The following is a 13,825-nucleotide window of genomic DNA, read 5'->3' as shown; positions in this document are numbered from 1 at the left end:
ACCCTTAAATAATTAAGACAAGATGTCAGGAAAACTAAAAGCGACAAAAGTCATTATGGCTCAAAGAGAAATAATTCCAACGTAAAATATATCTATATTTAGAATCTAACTTTAGGCAAGGTGTAGACCCATATATTTCTGGGTCTAGGTCTAATAATATATTTCCGTAGTGTCTTTGTTTATTTCTGTAGTAACTACGGAAGTTCTGTAGAACTTTAGAACTCTGAATAAGGCTATGCTAAAATCAATATACTGTAGTAAAAAAAAATAACATCGAAACAAATAATTACCGGTATAAAAATATAAAAATGTATGAACTCAATAAAATTCAGAGGAAAAAATGGTATAGCATCAATGTTGAATACAGTAATTATAATACAGTGTAACAAAAATGTATATGGTAATAATATATGTAATATGAATTACATATGTATGTATATATATATACACACAGACTTCATACGAGGCACCGTATGTCCACAGGTATGTTTTCAGCTGTGGTCCATAAATCCACCCCTGATAATCGACTTATGAAACCTGTCCATTAACGGAGCATGCGCTGTCTCGCAAATACCCGGACGTTAGCATTTTATGATCCTTCCTTGAGTGCGGTGTTGGCTTGTAATGTCGTCGTTCCAGATACTATTTTAGACTTGAAGGTGTTTGTTAATTTGCAAAAAATAGTATCTATAATTAACGTTTGTTTAGTTTTTAACATAATTGTGAATTCTGAGTAAGTAATCTTTGTTTCATGATGTAGAAATTATCGATGTATCTGGAAATATTGATAGAAATTTAGTTTACACAACGAAGTTATTTAGGCTAGACGACCAGCGATGGTGGAGCGTAGGCTTTCCTAGGGCTAGCCCCTGACTTGCTTCTGCTGCTAACCGAACTAAAACGTGTAGCTAAGTATTTCCCTGGCCCATCATTTTGGTAAGCCTAGGTTGGTCTGTGTGCCGTAGTAGAACGGTGCTTGAACTATTGCTGTAGAGGCGTGATAATTTTGTATTGTATTTTATATCTAAGCCTATCATCAACAGGGTTTTGGACATCACCCGCTTTTGCATCTCACATTCTACCCAAACAGAGCTTACCACGCACAAAGCTCATCATCGCCATTCGTGATGGATTGTTGGTGTTAGCCCTAGCTAGGCTAGGGCAAGTCGCTAATTTTCGACCTAGCCTAGGCCTACACGGTTAAAGCAGCATAATTTTTGGACAATAACTTACAGGAATCTAATTTTAACAGATGCATAAATATATTTAACTTCAAGTCATACCTTTCAACTACAAATTTATAAAATTAAATTGCATTCAGCTTGTAAAATGTAATCATCCTTTCGCCGATTTTACGCTAGTTTTCGACACCCTTCGGAGGCCTTCGCCCAGTTTATGACCATTAGTTTTCGACAGTCAGTAATATTTTTGCAATTTCCATATCTTGGAAATACAAATTTATTCGCCAAAAGATAATAAAAATGTTAATACTGTAATAGTTAATTTGAAACTGTTTCTCAGTAAACTATCCTTTTACTATAATGAAAGTGTACAAAATTAGACCAGTTTGTGGTTGCATGTCTTACAAAAAGTAGCGAAAAATGGCTACTTCACCATCTTGTTTTTAGGACGCCCTCTATAATTTCATAGTAATTAAGAATAGGATGTCGAAATAATAACCCCAACCTTTGCCCTGTGACCTAACCACACTCTTTTCTTATTTGCTACTGTATGCTATGTGACAGCCATGTTTCGATAACGTTTTTAGAATTAAATTTTCTTTTGAATAAATGTAAACTTGGGATAGATTTTTCCACTCTATGGTAATTAATTTTAGATGTAATATGACACCATATTCTTATTATCCCTTGGGAATATCATATTTCATAAAAATTTGAAAAAAAAGTTGTTTTTTTGCAGACAGTTTTTGTTCGAGGGTCAGTGCTTCACACTGTTTACATCGTAAAAAAATATAATTTTACCAGTGACATAGAAATTCGTAATTAAAAAGTCGTTATTAAATCCGGGGGTCGGAAATGGGGGTGGGGTGTGTCGAAAACTAATATAGGTCGAATATTAGCGCCTTACCCTATGTACTGCAGAGTTCTCACCACGGTGGTCGGCGCTGGACGGCCCCGACCACCACTCGAAATTTCTGACCACCACTCCCATACTGCCGACCACCACTATTTTTGCAATTGATAGTTGAAAAACAACGTAACAAAATACTTTCGTTACGTGACTACAGTAGGGAGTTGTGATTAACAACTCAGTGTCTAGACAATGAACATGCTAACTATGTTAGATATGACAAAGATATCAATTAACGTCTCCATGCAAGCCTTTCTTCTTTCCTAGTACTATTATCATATTAATCCGCGATAGTCGCTAGAGCATGCAGCAATAAACAATGCATGATGCGACGCTCATGTACAGTAGTACTGCAAGCGACGACAATATTTGGTAATACATTTTCAAAACTGTACCTGCTATATTGACAATGAAAATATTTTACAAGAAGTCGTCACAAATAATACTATTAATCAATTTAGGCCTGTGCTTTGTAGGCCTAGGCTAGAGGCCGAAGCTACGTTAAGGGCTAGGCCTACTGAACTGAATAGGCCTTCCTAGCTAGGCCTAGTTCACCTACCACTACGATTTTCGGTTTGACCTAAAATTTGGGTGGCGAGTTAGGCCTGTCACGAGTTGGGTGCGAGTTAGGCCTAGCCCTGTATTTTACCTTTCGTTTGCTAAAGGAACGATGTGACATTATTTTTCATAAAGACTTGTGAAATTGCTTGCTGAATGCAGAGGCCAATAACAATAATAGACTGCGTCCTATGTGCCTGTAGAAATGGCACACTCTTATTATTTTTTTTTGCACTTTATTTTTATAAATTTAGGCCCTAATAAAATTTTTATCAATTCTAGATTTATTATGCGTTAGCGTTATGCTACGTTTTCATGAATTTATGAGTCCAAATTACGCCAAAAAGCATGTGCTAGGAATGGCCACTATGCTTTACGTGGCTAGTGTTGTAACAACTCAAGCAAGAAAGCAGGCTAACAGCGAGCAATTTTTGAACGATGTCATCATGCTGGTGGCGGCATTTTATTCGATAATGTCATTTACCGCAGGCCTCGAATTTGGGGATTTTAGGGGCAAGACCAAATGGCCTCCGGTATGACATGATTTTGAAAGGCACCAAGGCCAAATGGAAAGGCACCAAGGCCAAAATTTCAAGTATAAAAGGGCACCTAAGGCAAAAATTTGATTTAGCCTCGGTACTAATTTCTCGCGAGTGCCTTGATTCGTCGTAGCCATGCTAGGCCTAGCCAAGCCATAGTTTCATAGTCATAGATTCAGTGTTGGAATATACTGCGATCGTACAAAACAGTCAAATTTATAGAAGTGCGATATCATTGCGTTGTTCCTCAGTCCGTTGTCATCGGAGAGGAAGCCACAATTCTAAGCTGGCCGCGAAAGCTGCGATGACATGTTTACAAATACAAAGGCCGTATTCGACTGGTTGTTCTTCGTTAAACCACGTCCACCTGCGCAGCGGTAATAACATCCTACTCAACAAAGACTGCGACCAGTCGAATAGAAAACTTGTAAATACTCGACAAAGCAAAATGGCTGTATAGTTACCGCGATACACGTTGCGTAATCAAGACTGCTTCAACTTGTGGTAGTATGGGTTTTTCATTAAAAAAAATGTTTTCATCCAATTTTTTTTATTCTATTTGCCTACAATAATTTTTTGACTCCATGTGGGTAAATATTATAATGTTTATTTTATGAAATTTAATCTAAGTTACGTGGATAACTTAACGCTGATTAACGCACTCTGGTTTACATTAATTTTCGTTGTCAACGAAGTGTATTTAACGAACCAGTTGAATGAAAATAATACTCAACAAAAATTTGTTCCAACCAATGAGCCCATGTTTATATTGCAATAACCACTAGAGTAAGACGCATGCGCACACAGTGGTAACCGCAAAAACAGTTCGTATTAACACACATGGAAATTCTCTCATGTTCTGTTCTGTCACTGCAACCTGGCCTAGGCTAGCTTTAGGCGACCTACGTTTTTGACTTTCGTGTTTCCTTTAAAGATTTAAACGTTCGTTCTTAGATTTATTTTACGTGTCAAACGATCTATAGTAAGCATCGTGAGGGCATCGAGGCCAAGGCTTCAAAGGGGCAGGCAATTAGTGGCCGTCGTCGTGCTTCATTTTACAGGGGCACCAAGGCAAACTGGGAGGGCACCGTCGGCAATGGCCGCGGTAAAATTTGAGGCCTGTTACCGTAACCTTGGCAAACTGAAGATACGGTACCATATCTCTAGCCAGGGCTTAATGTATTCATCTCCATTTGTTGTCATTTGCATCATAAAAATACATTAAAATTGATTTTGCTCTGAGACACAATTACATAAAATACAAATCTATGGCGAGACTTTTTATTCCTTGTTTTGCGTACTTATTTTTTTATCTTTGGTGATTTCAAGGCAGCAGAGGGCGAAATAAAAATAAAGAAAAACTTATTTTTTTCTGAAATTTCCACTTTTTCTCTGAATAGAGGCGGTTTTGGTACCTGTTTGTATGAGTAGTGATAGAGCAATAGCACGGTCTGCCAATACGCAACACTTTAACATTTCATTTATATTTAGCATACATTTTAGGCCCAAGCTTGTGTAATAAAAAAAAATATGTTGCTCCAAGCTCATTCAAAATTCTAATTTTGTTGACTTAAAAGAAAGTTTGATAAATCCCAACACAATTTCATTTGATCCTCTGATCTTTTGTAGATTGTAGCTGTCAGAATGGGAAGCAGAATTTACATCGGGAGACTCAATTACCAAGCACGTGAGAAAGATGTAGAGAGGTTTTTCAAAGGATATGGCAGAATTAGAGAAATCAACTTAAAAAATGGTTTTGGCTTTGTGGTAAGTTTGTAATTAAGACGTGCACTTACAAAATTTTTTTGATTGTTTACTGTATTCACTAAATAAGTACACAAAATACAGTAATATGAATGTTGTAGGGATTTGTGAAGCAAATATTTTGTATAGTACATCATTTTTCCAATTCAAAGATGGAATCTTTCCCAAAAATACAAACAAGTCATGAACAAACAAAACAATTTTATAATTTAATGTTGGCAACAATGAATGTTTCAAACTCCTAACCTATTAATTTGTGTTAAATGATTGTTGTAAGTTATGCATCACATTTGTGAATGAATAAATATGTCTAAGTTCTGTGGCAAATAATTGTGTTATGCCTATATTTGGGTGTAATATGACATCTTCATGCCCTTATTTATGCAACACACAAATTTGTCGCATACTATTTGACAAGCTTTAACATTTGTTTTATTTCTAGGAATTTGATGATTACCGTGATGCAGATGATGCGGTCTATGAATTGAATGGCAGGGAACTTTGTAACGACAAGTAAGATGACTAGACAACATGCATTTAGGAAGCTTGAGCAATTTCTAAGAGATATCTAATTATCTCAAGTATTATCATTATGCCTAAAGAAATGTTTGATAATCATGCTGAAATATATGTATTTTATGCGAATTGTATCTTTCTCAATGACAGGGTCATTATTGAACATGCAAGAGGTCCAGGTAGACGTGATGACCATCATCGTGGTGGTGGTGGTGGTGGAGGAGGTGGTGGATACAGCTACGGCCCACCAAGACGAAGTCGGGGAGGAATGGACAAGTAAGTTCAAAATTTCTAGGTGGTTGGTTAAAAATTTTCTAATTAGTAAGCAGGCAGATTTTATGTAAAGTATCCTAACGGTCAACTCTTATTTTTGTAGTGTAGGTGAAACGTTAAATTTACAATTTGGCAAGCTGCACTCAGTTTGCATTACCTATAGATATAAAGCCACAAGAGCCATGTGTTTGCAATTTTAAGAGTTCACAAATGTTCAATGGCTAAACTACATTATGTATAGACAGTTTAAAGTTACATACCTACCAGTCATCCCAGTTTGATTGGAAACATCCTGGTTTTTAGGTACAGTGCACCCTCCAATTCGAGACCACCTCAAATTTTCAGGTCCCAAAGGTGGTCTCGAATTGGAGGGCGAACTGTATTTTAATACAAATATTAAAATAAAAGACAACCTCAGTGAAAAGTAGGGGTTTGGATTAATATGAACTAGTACTATGGGTACTATACATTTAAAAAAAATTTAGAACTGACTGTAATCCCCATCCTATAAGCTTGTATTGCACCAAGGCCTTTAATAGGTCCGGTGCCCACCAATACTGTACTGTAGTCACATGCATTCCTCTTAAGAGATAAAAAAAAAAGAAACCATTCCTAGAATCTCTTGCCACTTATTTCATTGACAACATGAGATATGTACATTTTTTTGCAGATATGGTCCGCCAGTTAGAACTGAATTCCGAGTCATAGTAGAAAACCTTTCCAGTCGTGTCAGTTGGCAGGTAATAACTCATTATTCTAGTTTATTTTTTATAACCTAATTTAAAATATGTTTAGTTATAAGAACCATGTAACTTTCAAGTTGGTAACATTTAATTTACTGATGATTTTAGGTGTTTTCTTTTTCCTGTTTAACTTAGGTGCTGAGTGGTAAGTTGTATACATTACCTTTAAAACATATCATTGATTGATTTTAATTTACATTGATATCTGAGTAGGTGGGCAAGCCAAAGCCAGTATTAAAAAGTGTGCATGAGACAGATTATAAAATTAGTTCATTGACTAAAAAATATGTTGTGCTTCCTTAAATACTAGCTTGCCACCGGCTGATGCCATTTATGTCTGAGGGTCAGGGTTGATGCCAGGCTAACTAGAGGCTCTCTAAGAGGTTGATGATGATGTTGAGAGGCACTCACTCCCTGGGCACAGACTTGACAAGGGCCGCTTAGCTCACAACTTGCCAGTCTACCTCTAGGATGCCTAGATGCGTGTTACCTTCTGCAATACTCAAATTGGCTACTACACCATCAATCTAGGAGAAAAATCGTCCTGAAGTCTCTCTCAGGCCTTTAGTTAATGCCTATGGCAAATTAAAAGATAACGAAAAGAATTGGCAGCGTCGGCATCATGGAAAGATTGAAAAACTGGTTCAATCTGAAAGCTAAAGTTTCCAAATTTCACCGGCTATCATGTCCAAAAGACGTGTCTAGCCTGTCATCCATCTCCTTTGGGGTGACTGATCCAGGAGGATCAGAATCTGTAAGCCACTTCTTGAAAGCTGCCAGTGGCTCTGTTGGCTCGCCATCTGATCCGTGAGACTGGTTCGCATTCTCTTGACCACCAGGTGTAATTTCTCTAAAGAGTGTTCTAATCAGCATTCCAACACAGGTATAGTAACAAGAAACTCCGAGTGGTAAATTTATGAGAAAGAAATAACCAATTTGTGGAACAGATAACCATTTTCTAAATTTGAGGGGGAAAATAATAATATAAGGGAACAGTTTTGGTGAGTTTAATTTTTGAATTTATTTGTTTCTCATCAATTCAGACAAAAATGGAAGGGCTTGCACTAAAAATTAATGTTTTGAATCATAATACATTATACTGTATTTTCTTTAAAAAAATATCTTGAAAGGATGACTGGTTTGAAAATTCACATTATATTACTAAACAAAATGTAATTTTCAGTTTGCAAGTGCTCTCATTTTATTCAGGAGTTATTTGTGGAAACCCTTGGGAAAGGGTTGGGGGATGGGTTGAGGGTGGAGTTATAAAAGAACACTTGTGCACCTCAAAAAATCCCAGTGAGCATGATGTACACCTATGTTTTTTTCAAAAGTTCCTGATTCCTGATGTTGATATTGGGAATTTAGTGTTTCATTACCCTTACATTACATTACTTGGAATAATTCATCAACAGGAAAACCCTCATATTTATTAATTGATCAAAAGATTCTTGTACTCCGAATTTGAGCATACAGTAAACTAATCCAGGAATTGCATTTAATAGGTTAAAATTTCTAAAATAGTAAGAGAAACCATACTTGAATTAAATTGGCCATTTGAATAGCACTATGACCATTATCACAGTGTTAACAGTTTCATAAACAGACCTTAAGTTACCAATGGGTTCCCAATGTAGCATGGAACTTGAGTATACTGAATAATATCAGTCTTAGGCGAGACTTTTTTACACCTTGTTTTACGAAATTTGTTTTTGAAAGCTCTAGATGGAGGGAGGGAAATACATGAAGTAAATTTTGTTTTCTCATTTAGCAATACTGTTATACCTAAATCATGTTGGGGTAGAGTATGTAAAAACTAATTGAGAGTGCCCTTTTGCCGTTGCTTGATCATATTGCGTTTAGCGTTTAAACAGTTTAGTGTTTTGACTGATAAATACTTCATATTTACCTAATGTTCAGGAAAATAAATTATTTTTAAAAATATAGCAGCTAGCAAGTTAAGGTAAACAATTTCTGTTTGGATATTGACAATTTTTCACCATGACAGGTGCGCAAGTAAGGCTAAAATGAAATATTTTTATTTAAAAAAAAAATTGTTGGGCAGTGTTTTAGCAGAACAACGTATAAAAAAGTCTCGTCTTTTCTGTATCAAAGGACATGTAATTATGGCATTCTGTTCATTTCCTTAACATGTTGATGAAATCCAGCATTCCTCTTCTATAATGATGTACAGTAGTCAAACATGTTGGCAATTTTTCCAGCTTGCGTTTTAAAAAGTAAATGGAGGCAAATAAAGAGAGCAATGCGATTTTTAAGCCGATTTCTTTGTTATTGCATTGGAGATAAACATTAATATTGAGCAGATTGACATCTAGTTGACTACTTGGATGCTTGATTTAACAACTGTTATTAGAGTGACCCTGTGTGTACTGACCACCAAATGCCTGCCTCATACACAGATACTGCTTGATGTGGACGTCTTGGACAAGATGAGCAGACTGATAGGTGTTTGCTGTGGAGAACTGTGCTGTGAAACGTATTCTTCAAGTTACATTATTCCATTCACAGGGTCTTTCTGTTACAGGATTAAACTTGATACATTTAGATTTCAAGTGTAGTCTGGAAATGAACAGAATGTAGCTAAACATTCTTACAAATTTTGTTTTTATTGCAGATGTTTGTGATACCTTCAGTGTTTGTATTTTTTTAACTGTAGATTTGTATATGTATTTCCTCAGGACCTGAAAGATTACATGAGGCAGGCTGGAGAGGTTACATTTGCTGATGCTCATAAGCAACATAAGAATGAAGGGTAAGAAAAATGTTATTTCAAATATATTTGTTTACATAGTTAATGATACTGAGCAATTATTTTCAAACAAAATGTATTAACCTGTAATATGCGATTGCAAGATTTTAACTCGCCATGATTATTTTTTTGTTGTGTACAGTTTTATTTGTGATTTAAATAGATATAATTCTTTATTTACCAGAAAAAGTATTTAATTTTTTATGTTAAAGGATAAGTAATTATAGTTAATATGTTTAAATAACTTTAAAAGAATGTTTTATGTCTTTTTCAGAATTGTTGAATTTGCCACCCTCTCGGACATGAGGAATGCAATTTCAAAACTGGATGACTCTGAGATCAACGGACGACGTATTAGGATTGTGGAAGATCGACCACGCAAGAGCCACAGGCAAGTCCTTTGACCACCGCTAAATGTGGTGTATCCGTCCTCTCTAGGATATGTTAGCACAATTGATTTGTATCAACATTTTACAATGGTTAGCATTGTATGATTTGCCACATTTGCCCTTATTTAGTATGAGCTTGTCAGAGGTTCAATCCCTCGCATTTAGTTAGTCCTTTTGTTGTTTCTGTCCCCTTAGGAGTAGAAGCAGGTACCTAGTGCGCTGATGACTAGTCAAAACAATTTGGAAGTCTTCACAGGGAGCCGAGTATGTGGTTCCATTTGGGGCTTGCCATGCCAAAACCAGCATCAGTGACCAAAACAAGAACATTGAATATTCATTCTCCACAATATAGGCTTTCAATTTTAGTTCAATAACTGGAATCGACTTCATATGGCAAAAGTTATGAGTAAAAGTTTGACAGCTTTTCTGTACTAAAGTATACAATACTGGAACATTCTTATACTAATTACTCAGATTAACATTTAGCGACAGTACACTGGTTTTGGGATAGCAAGCCTCATATCTGTTTGATTCATGGTGAAGCGCTTAAACAGCCTGTTGGCGTGAAGTGCTATATAACTCTTAACATATTATTTTTATAATAGGAGCAGAAGTCCATCTCGCAGCCAGTCAAGATCTAGATCTCGCAGCCGCTCCAGACACTCAAGATCAAAGAGCCGCTCCAAGAGCAGAAGCCGATCAAGAAGCAAAAGCCGTAGTCGCAGCCGAAGCAAGTCGCCATGTGGGAGCAAATCACCCCGCCAGAAGGACAGAAGTAAATCGCGTTCGCGATCACGATCTAAGTCTAGGTCAGCTAGCCCTAAGAAGGATGACTAATTTTGTTTGTATGTGTATGTTCTACATAACTCCATGATACATAACTTGTGTCGCTATCCTTGCAAGTACATAATTCCATGATACATAACTCGTGTCATTCTCCTTGCAAGTACGCAACTCCTTGATACATAACTCATGTCACTATCCTTGCAATAATAATTTTGAACACTAATCAAAATATCCAAAGTCTATAAATTAACACAAAATCATGCAAATTATACTCCGTATACTAAAAACACAGTGACTTCAAAATGGAAGAACATTGATATGCTTGAATTAACGTAATATGGAAAAATAGCTGTTGAATCTGCTCTGTACATATTGAAAGAAAGTTTAAATGGACTATAATTCCAACTTTCCTAGGAACAGTTTGTGTTTCTGTAATGTAATTGATATTCAGTAGATTTTAGTATTGTTGGTGGTGGCTACACAGCCCTCAATACATGCATACATTGATAGGGTAAGGTACTGTAACCCAGGCAGTTGATTTAATCATTAAGATTAATAACTTCTTGATTAACATCGTCTTGATATATTTTTTGTCTGAACATTAGATTGTCCTTTTATATTACCTTTTTTTTTTTTTTTCAAAATGTATTTTTAGTTGATGGCATAGATTATGCACCTTTCAGTAGTTTCCTTCTTGCATGCTGACAAGGTACATTGGTAGGTTTTTGATGTATGTGGAAAATAAAGTGTTCTCTTTTGGTATGGAGAAGGTGTGAATTAGTTTTGTTTGTAGAAAATTGTAAAAAATACATTGCATAATCGAAGACATAACAATAAAACAATAAGGACAGTAATTTAATCTTTAATGTCATATTTTCCCATTTTACCGAGTATCAGTTGAAACATTCTCGGGTCTTTATTTGTCATAAATGACAAAAGAGTTACGGAAGTTAATAATTATATTTACTCTTTAACTACAATTACCACAATACAATCGCAAGTAAAGTACTGCTTCTGTGCATGATGAGTGTTTTTTGGAAGCTTGTATACACACCATTAATCCTGTCACAAGAGAACAAAAGTATTCTACTGTTTTATACTTAACATTACATACTACCCATTATAATGAAAACAAGAAGGGTATCTGTAAATATTGGCAACACTAGCTACTAAGTTTCATTTCGCCATGATCTTGCATATCTGGTGTGAGCTAGACCATTCTCCTAAAATACCAAGCCGCCTGTGAAAATCTCACGTTAGTCTGATAAATTTTTAAAAAATGGAATACAGTGATGGTGTACAGTCAAAGGGCCCGTGGCGAGAAAGTGTACAGTGGAATATCAAAACATACTGTAGCACGTTATAATTTAATTCTAATTCTCCGAGTTCTAATAGACGTTGACATCATTTTTTTGGAGTGCTTGTGGTTAAATTTCAATCAGAACGAGAAAGCATTATTTTCTCAGTCGGGTCCATGGGAGAAATACAGACCATTTGCAGAACCCACAAAAGATCACATTTACAACTTCCTTACAGTTGTTATCCTTACCGACAACGTTATGGTTATGTAATTGATGATAATGTACTCTATCGTTGCATTACAATTCTATAAAATATTATTCATGATTATGATACAACTGCTAGTTTGATAGAAATTCTTTCTACAGATATCGAGCAAGTCACGATTTTAATATAATATTAATATATGTAATATAATAATAATAGTACAGTAATATACTTCCTAATATTATTCTATATAATTATAAGAAATTTTACTTAATGAATTATGACAATATGAAAATAGGCTGTAAAATAGGAAAACTAAGTAATTCCAGTCTGAAGTCGGAAATGCTACCCCAACGTGGTAGATTGGTATCAACATCACTTGGTAACCATAATTATCGTCATGGTATCAATTTGGTGGCTGACAGCATCACGCCTAATATCATCAAAAACTCGTCTCGAAAGATGATTTTATTCAAAATGCTGCTGCACGTGTAGTTAACAAGTCATCCAAGTACTTGCACATAACAAATACTCCCGACTGCTGATATGATTCGGCCTTACATTCCTGGGCGTAACTTGCGTTCTTGTGACAAACTATTTCTACATCAACCAAAGTCATATTACTCTTACGGGGATAGAGTTTTTAGTATTGCTGCTCCACGTCTTTGGAACGCTTTGCCTTGCTCCGTCAAACATATATTATTAGATCTATAAATGTGTTTAAAAAAACTTTAAAATTGCATCTCTTCACCGAGGCGTATAGAGAGCCTTGATGTTCCTCTGTAGAATTTAAATTATTTACAAAAAAAAAAACATGATACCACTTTTCTCTGTCGACGCAATGTTGCTCCTTTTGCAGTGCACGGTAATGGAGCCCGGGGCTTATGCTGGGGTGGAAGATGCTGATGCTCAACATATTGCCTTTGAGTATCTGCGCATACTTATATGGGGAGCAACACTGCCTCGATGGGATAATTGGTTTACGGATTCTGTTCGAAATTCTGGGAATAAATATGGATTTTGTTTATTTTGTAGTGAAAATAACACTACGCCTTGAGCACAATTGGTGGAGATGTGCGCTTTATTAATCATTATTATTATTATTATTATTATTATTATTATTATTATTATTATTATTATTATTATTATTATTACTATTATTACTACTTGTTGGTTCTTTAAAGTGCATTTGAGCCAAATTACCGTATCCCACTCTGCCATCCAACTCGCCGAAGGCATAGTTATCAGCCTGAGAGATTTGAAATGACTATACCAGATGGCTGGGAGTGGACAGGGCCCCCGCCGGGGTCTAGGGCGGATCCTTGGTGAGAGGGGGCAGGAGGTGAATTCCCCTGGCGCTCTCCGACGATGAGAATTTTTAAGCTGTTTTTAAACGATTTCAGGAAGTGTTTGTTGACAATACTGGGTACAATACATACAAGACTACGTACAAATTAAGCACCCGAACTATGTACACAAACATTTCATTACTCAAACAAAAAAGATGCATACCGATTAATTAAGTACTCGCGTAAATACTGTACATTTTTATAATTTTAATAAAACCAATTTCCTCTAATTTTAAATACATTTCCCCCGAATTCGTGATAATTCGTTTACAAGCATAGGCTTGTGCTAAATGCGTGATATTTCTGAACATGCATGTGTTTCTGCAAAATGCGTGTTTCATTTAAAATGACTTTGAAATGCTGGACCGTCCCGCACGCGATGCGAGACGGTTGCGAGGTGAAGTAGACAGTGGTCCCCAACCTTTTTACGTTCGCGGACCACTCTCTGGACATGTCAAAGTCTTCACGAAAACCCCCATGTTCAAATAGTAGGCCTACTCATTGTCCATATCTCAACAGTTAGATTAGGCCTACAGATAGA

The 13,825-nt window shown here is 36.0% G+C and overlaps 1 protein-coding gene across 1 annotated transcript; it reads left to right on the top strand.

Annotated features, from left to right (window-relative positions):
• The first annotated feature begins 574 nt into the window (after positions 1-574).
• On the top strand, positions 575-11,198 carry LOC117113529 (serine/arginine-rich splicing factor 6-like). The gene is made up of 8 exons (XM_033256892.1): positions 575-733; positions 4,818-4,955; positions 5,395-5,465; positions 5,619-5,744; positions 6,412-6,481; positions 9,184-9,257; positions 9,529-9,645; positions 10,249-11,198. Exons 2-8 carry the CDS (start codon positions 4,833-4,835, stop codon positions 10,478-10,480), a joined length of 813 nt encoding a protein of 270 aa, XP_033112783.1. The 5' UTR covers positions 575-733; positions 4,818-4,832; the 3' UTR covers positions 10,481-11,198.
• The last annotated feature ends 2,627 nt before the right edge of the window (positions 11,199-13,825 follow it).

Source organism: Anneissia japonica, unplaced genomic scaffold (assembly GCF_011630105.1).
Source record: "Anneissia japonica isolate Jap-2015-1 unplaced genomic scaffold, ASM1163010v1 scaffold287877_len585272_cov192, whole genome shotgun sequence".
Lineage (NCBI taxonomy): Eukaryota > Metazoa > Echinodermata > Crinoidea > Comatulida > Comatulidae > Anneissia > Anneissia japonica.
Note: the sequence above shows the minus strand (reverse complement) of the source record. Positions and strands in the feature narration are given on the sequence as shown.

Coding starts and splice junctions, on each gene's coding strand:
- LOC117113529 (XM_033256892.1), top strand. CDS start 4,833: ATGGGAAGCAGAATTTACATCGGGAGACTCAATTACCAAGCACGTGAG. Junction 4,956..5,394: donor AAAATGGTTTTGGCTTTGTG/GTAAGTTTGTAA, acceptor TTTTATTTCTAG/GAATTTGATGATTACCGTGA. Junction 6,482..9,183: donor CCAGTCGTGTCAGTTGGCAG/GTAATAACTCAT, acceptor GTATTTCCTCAG/GACCTGAAAGATTACATGAG.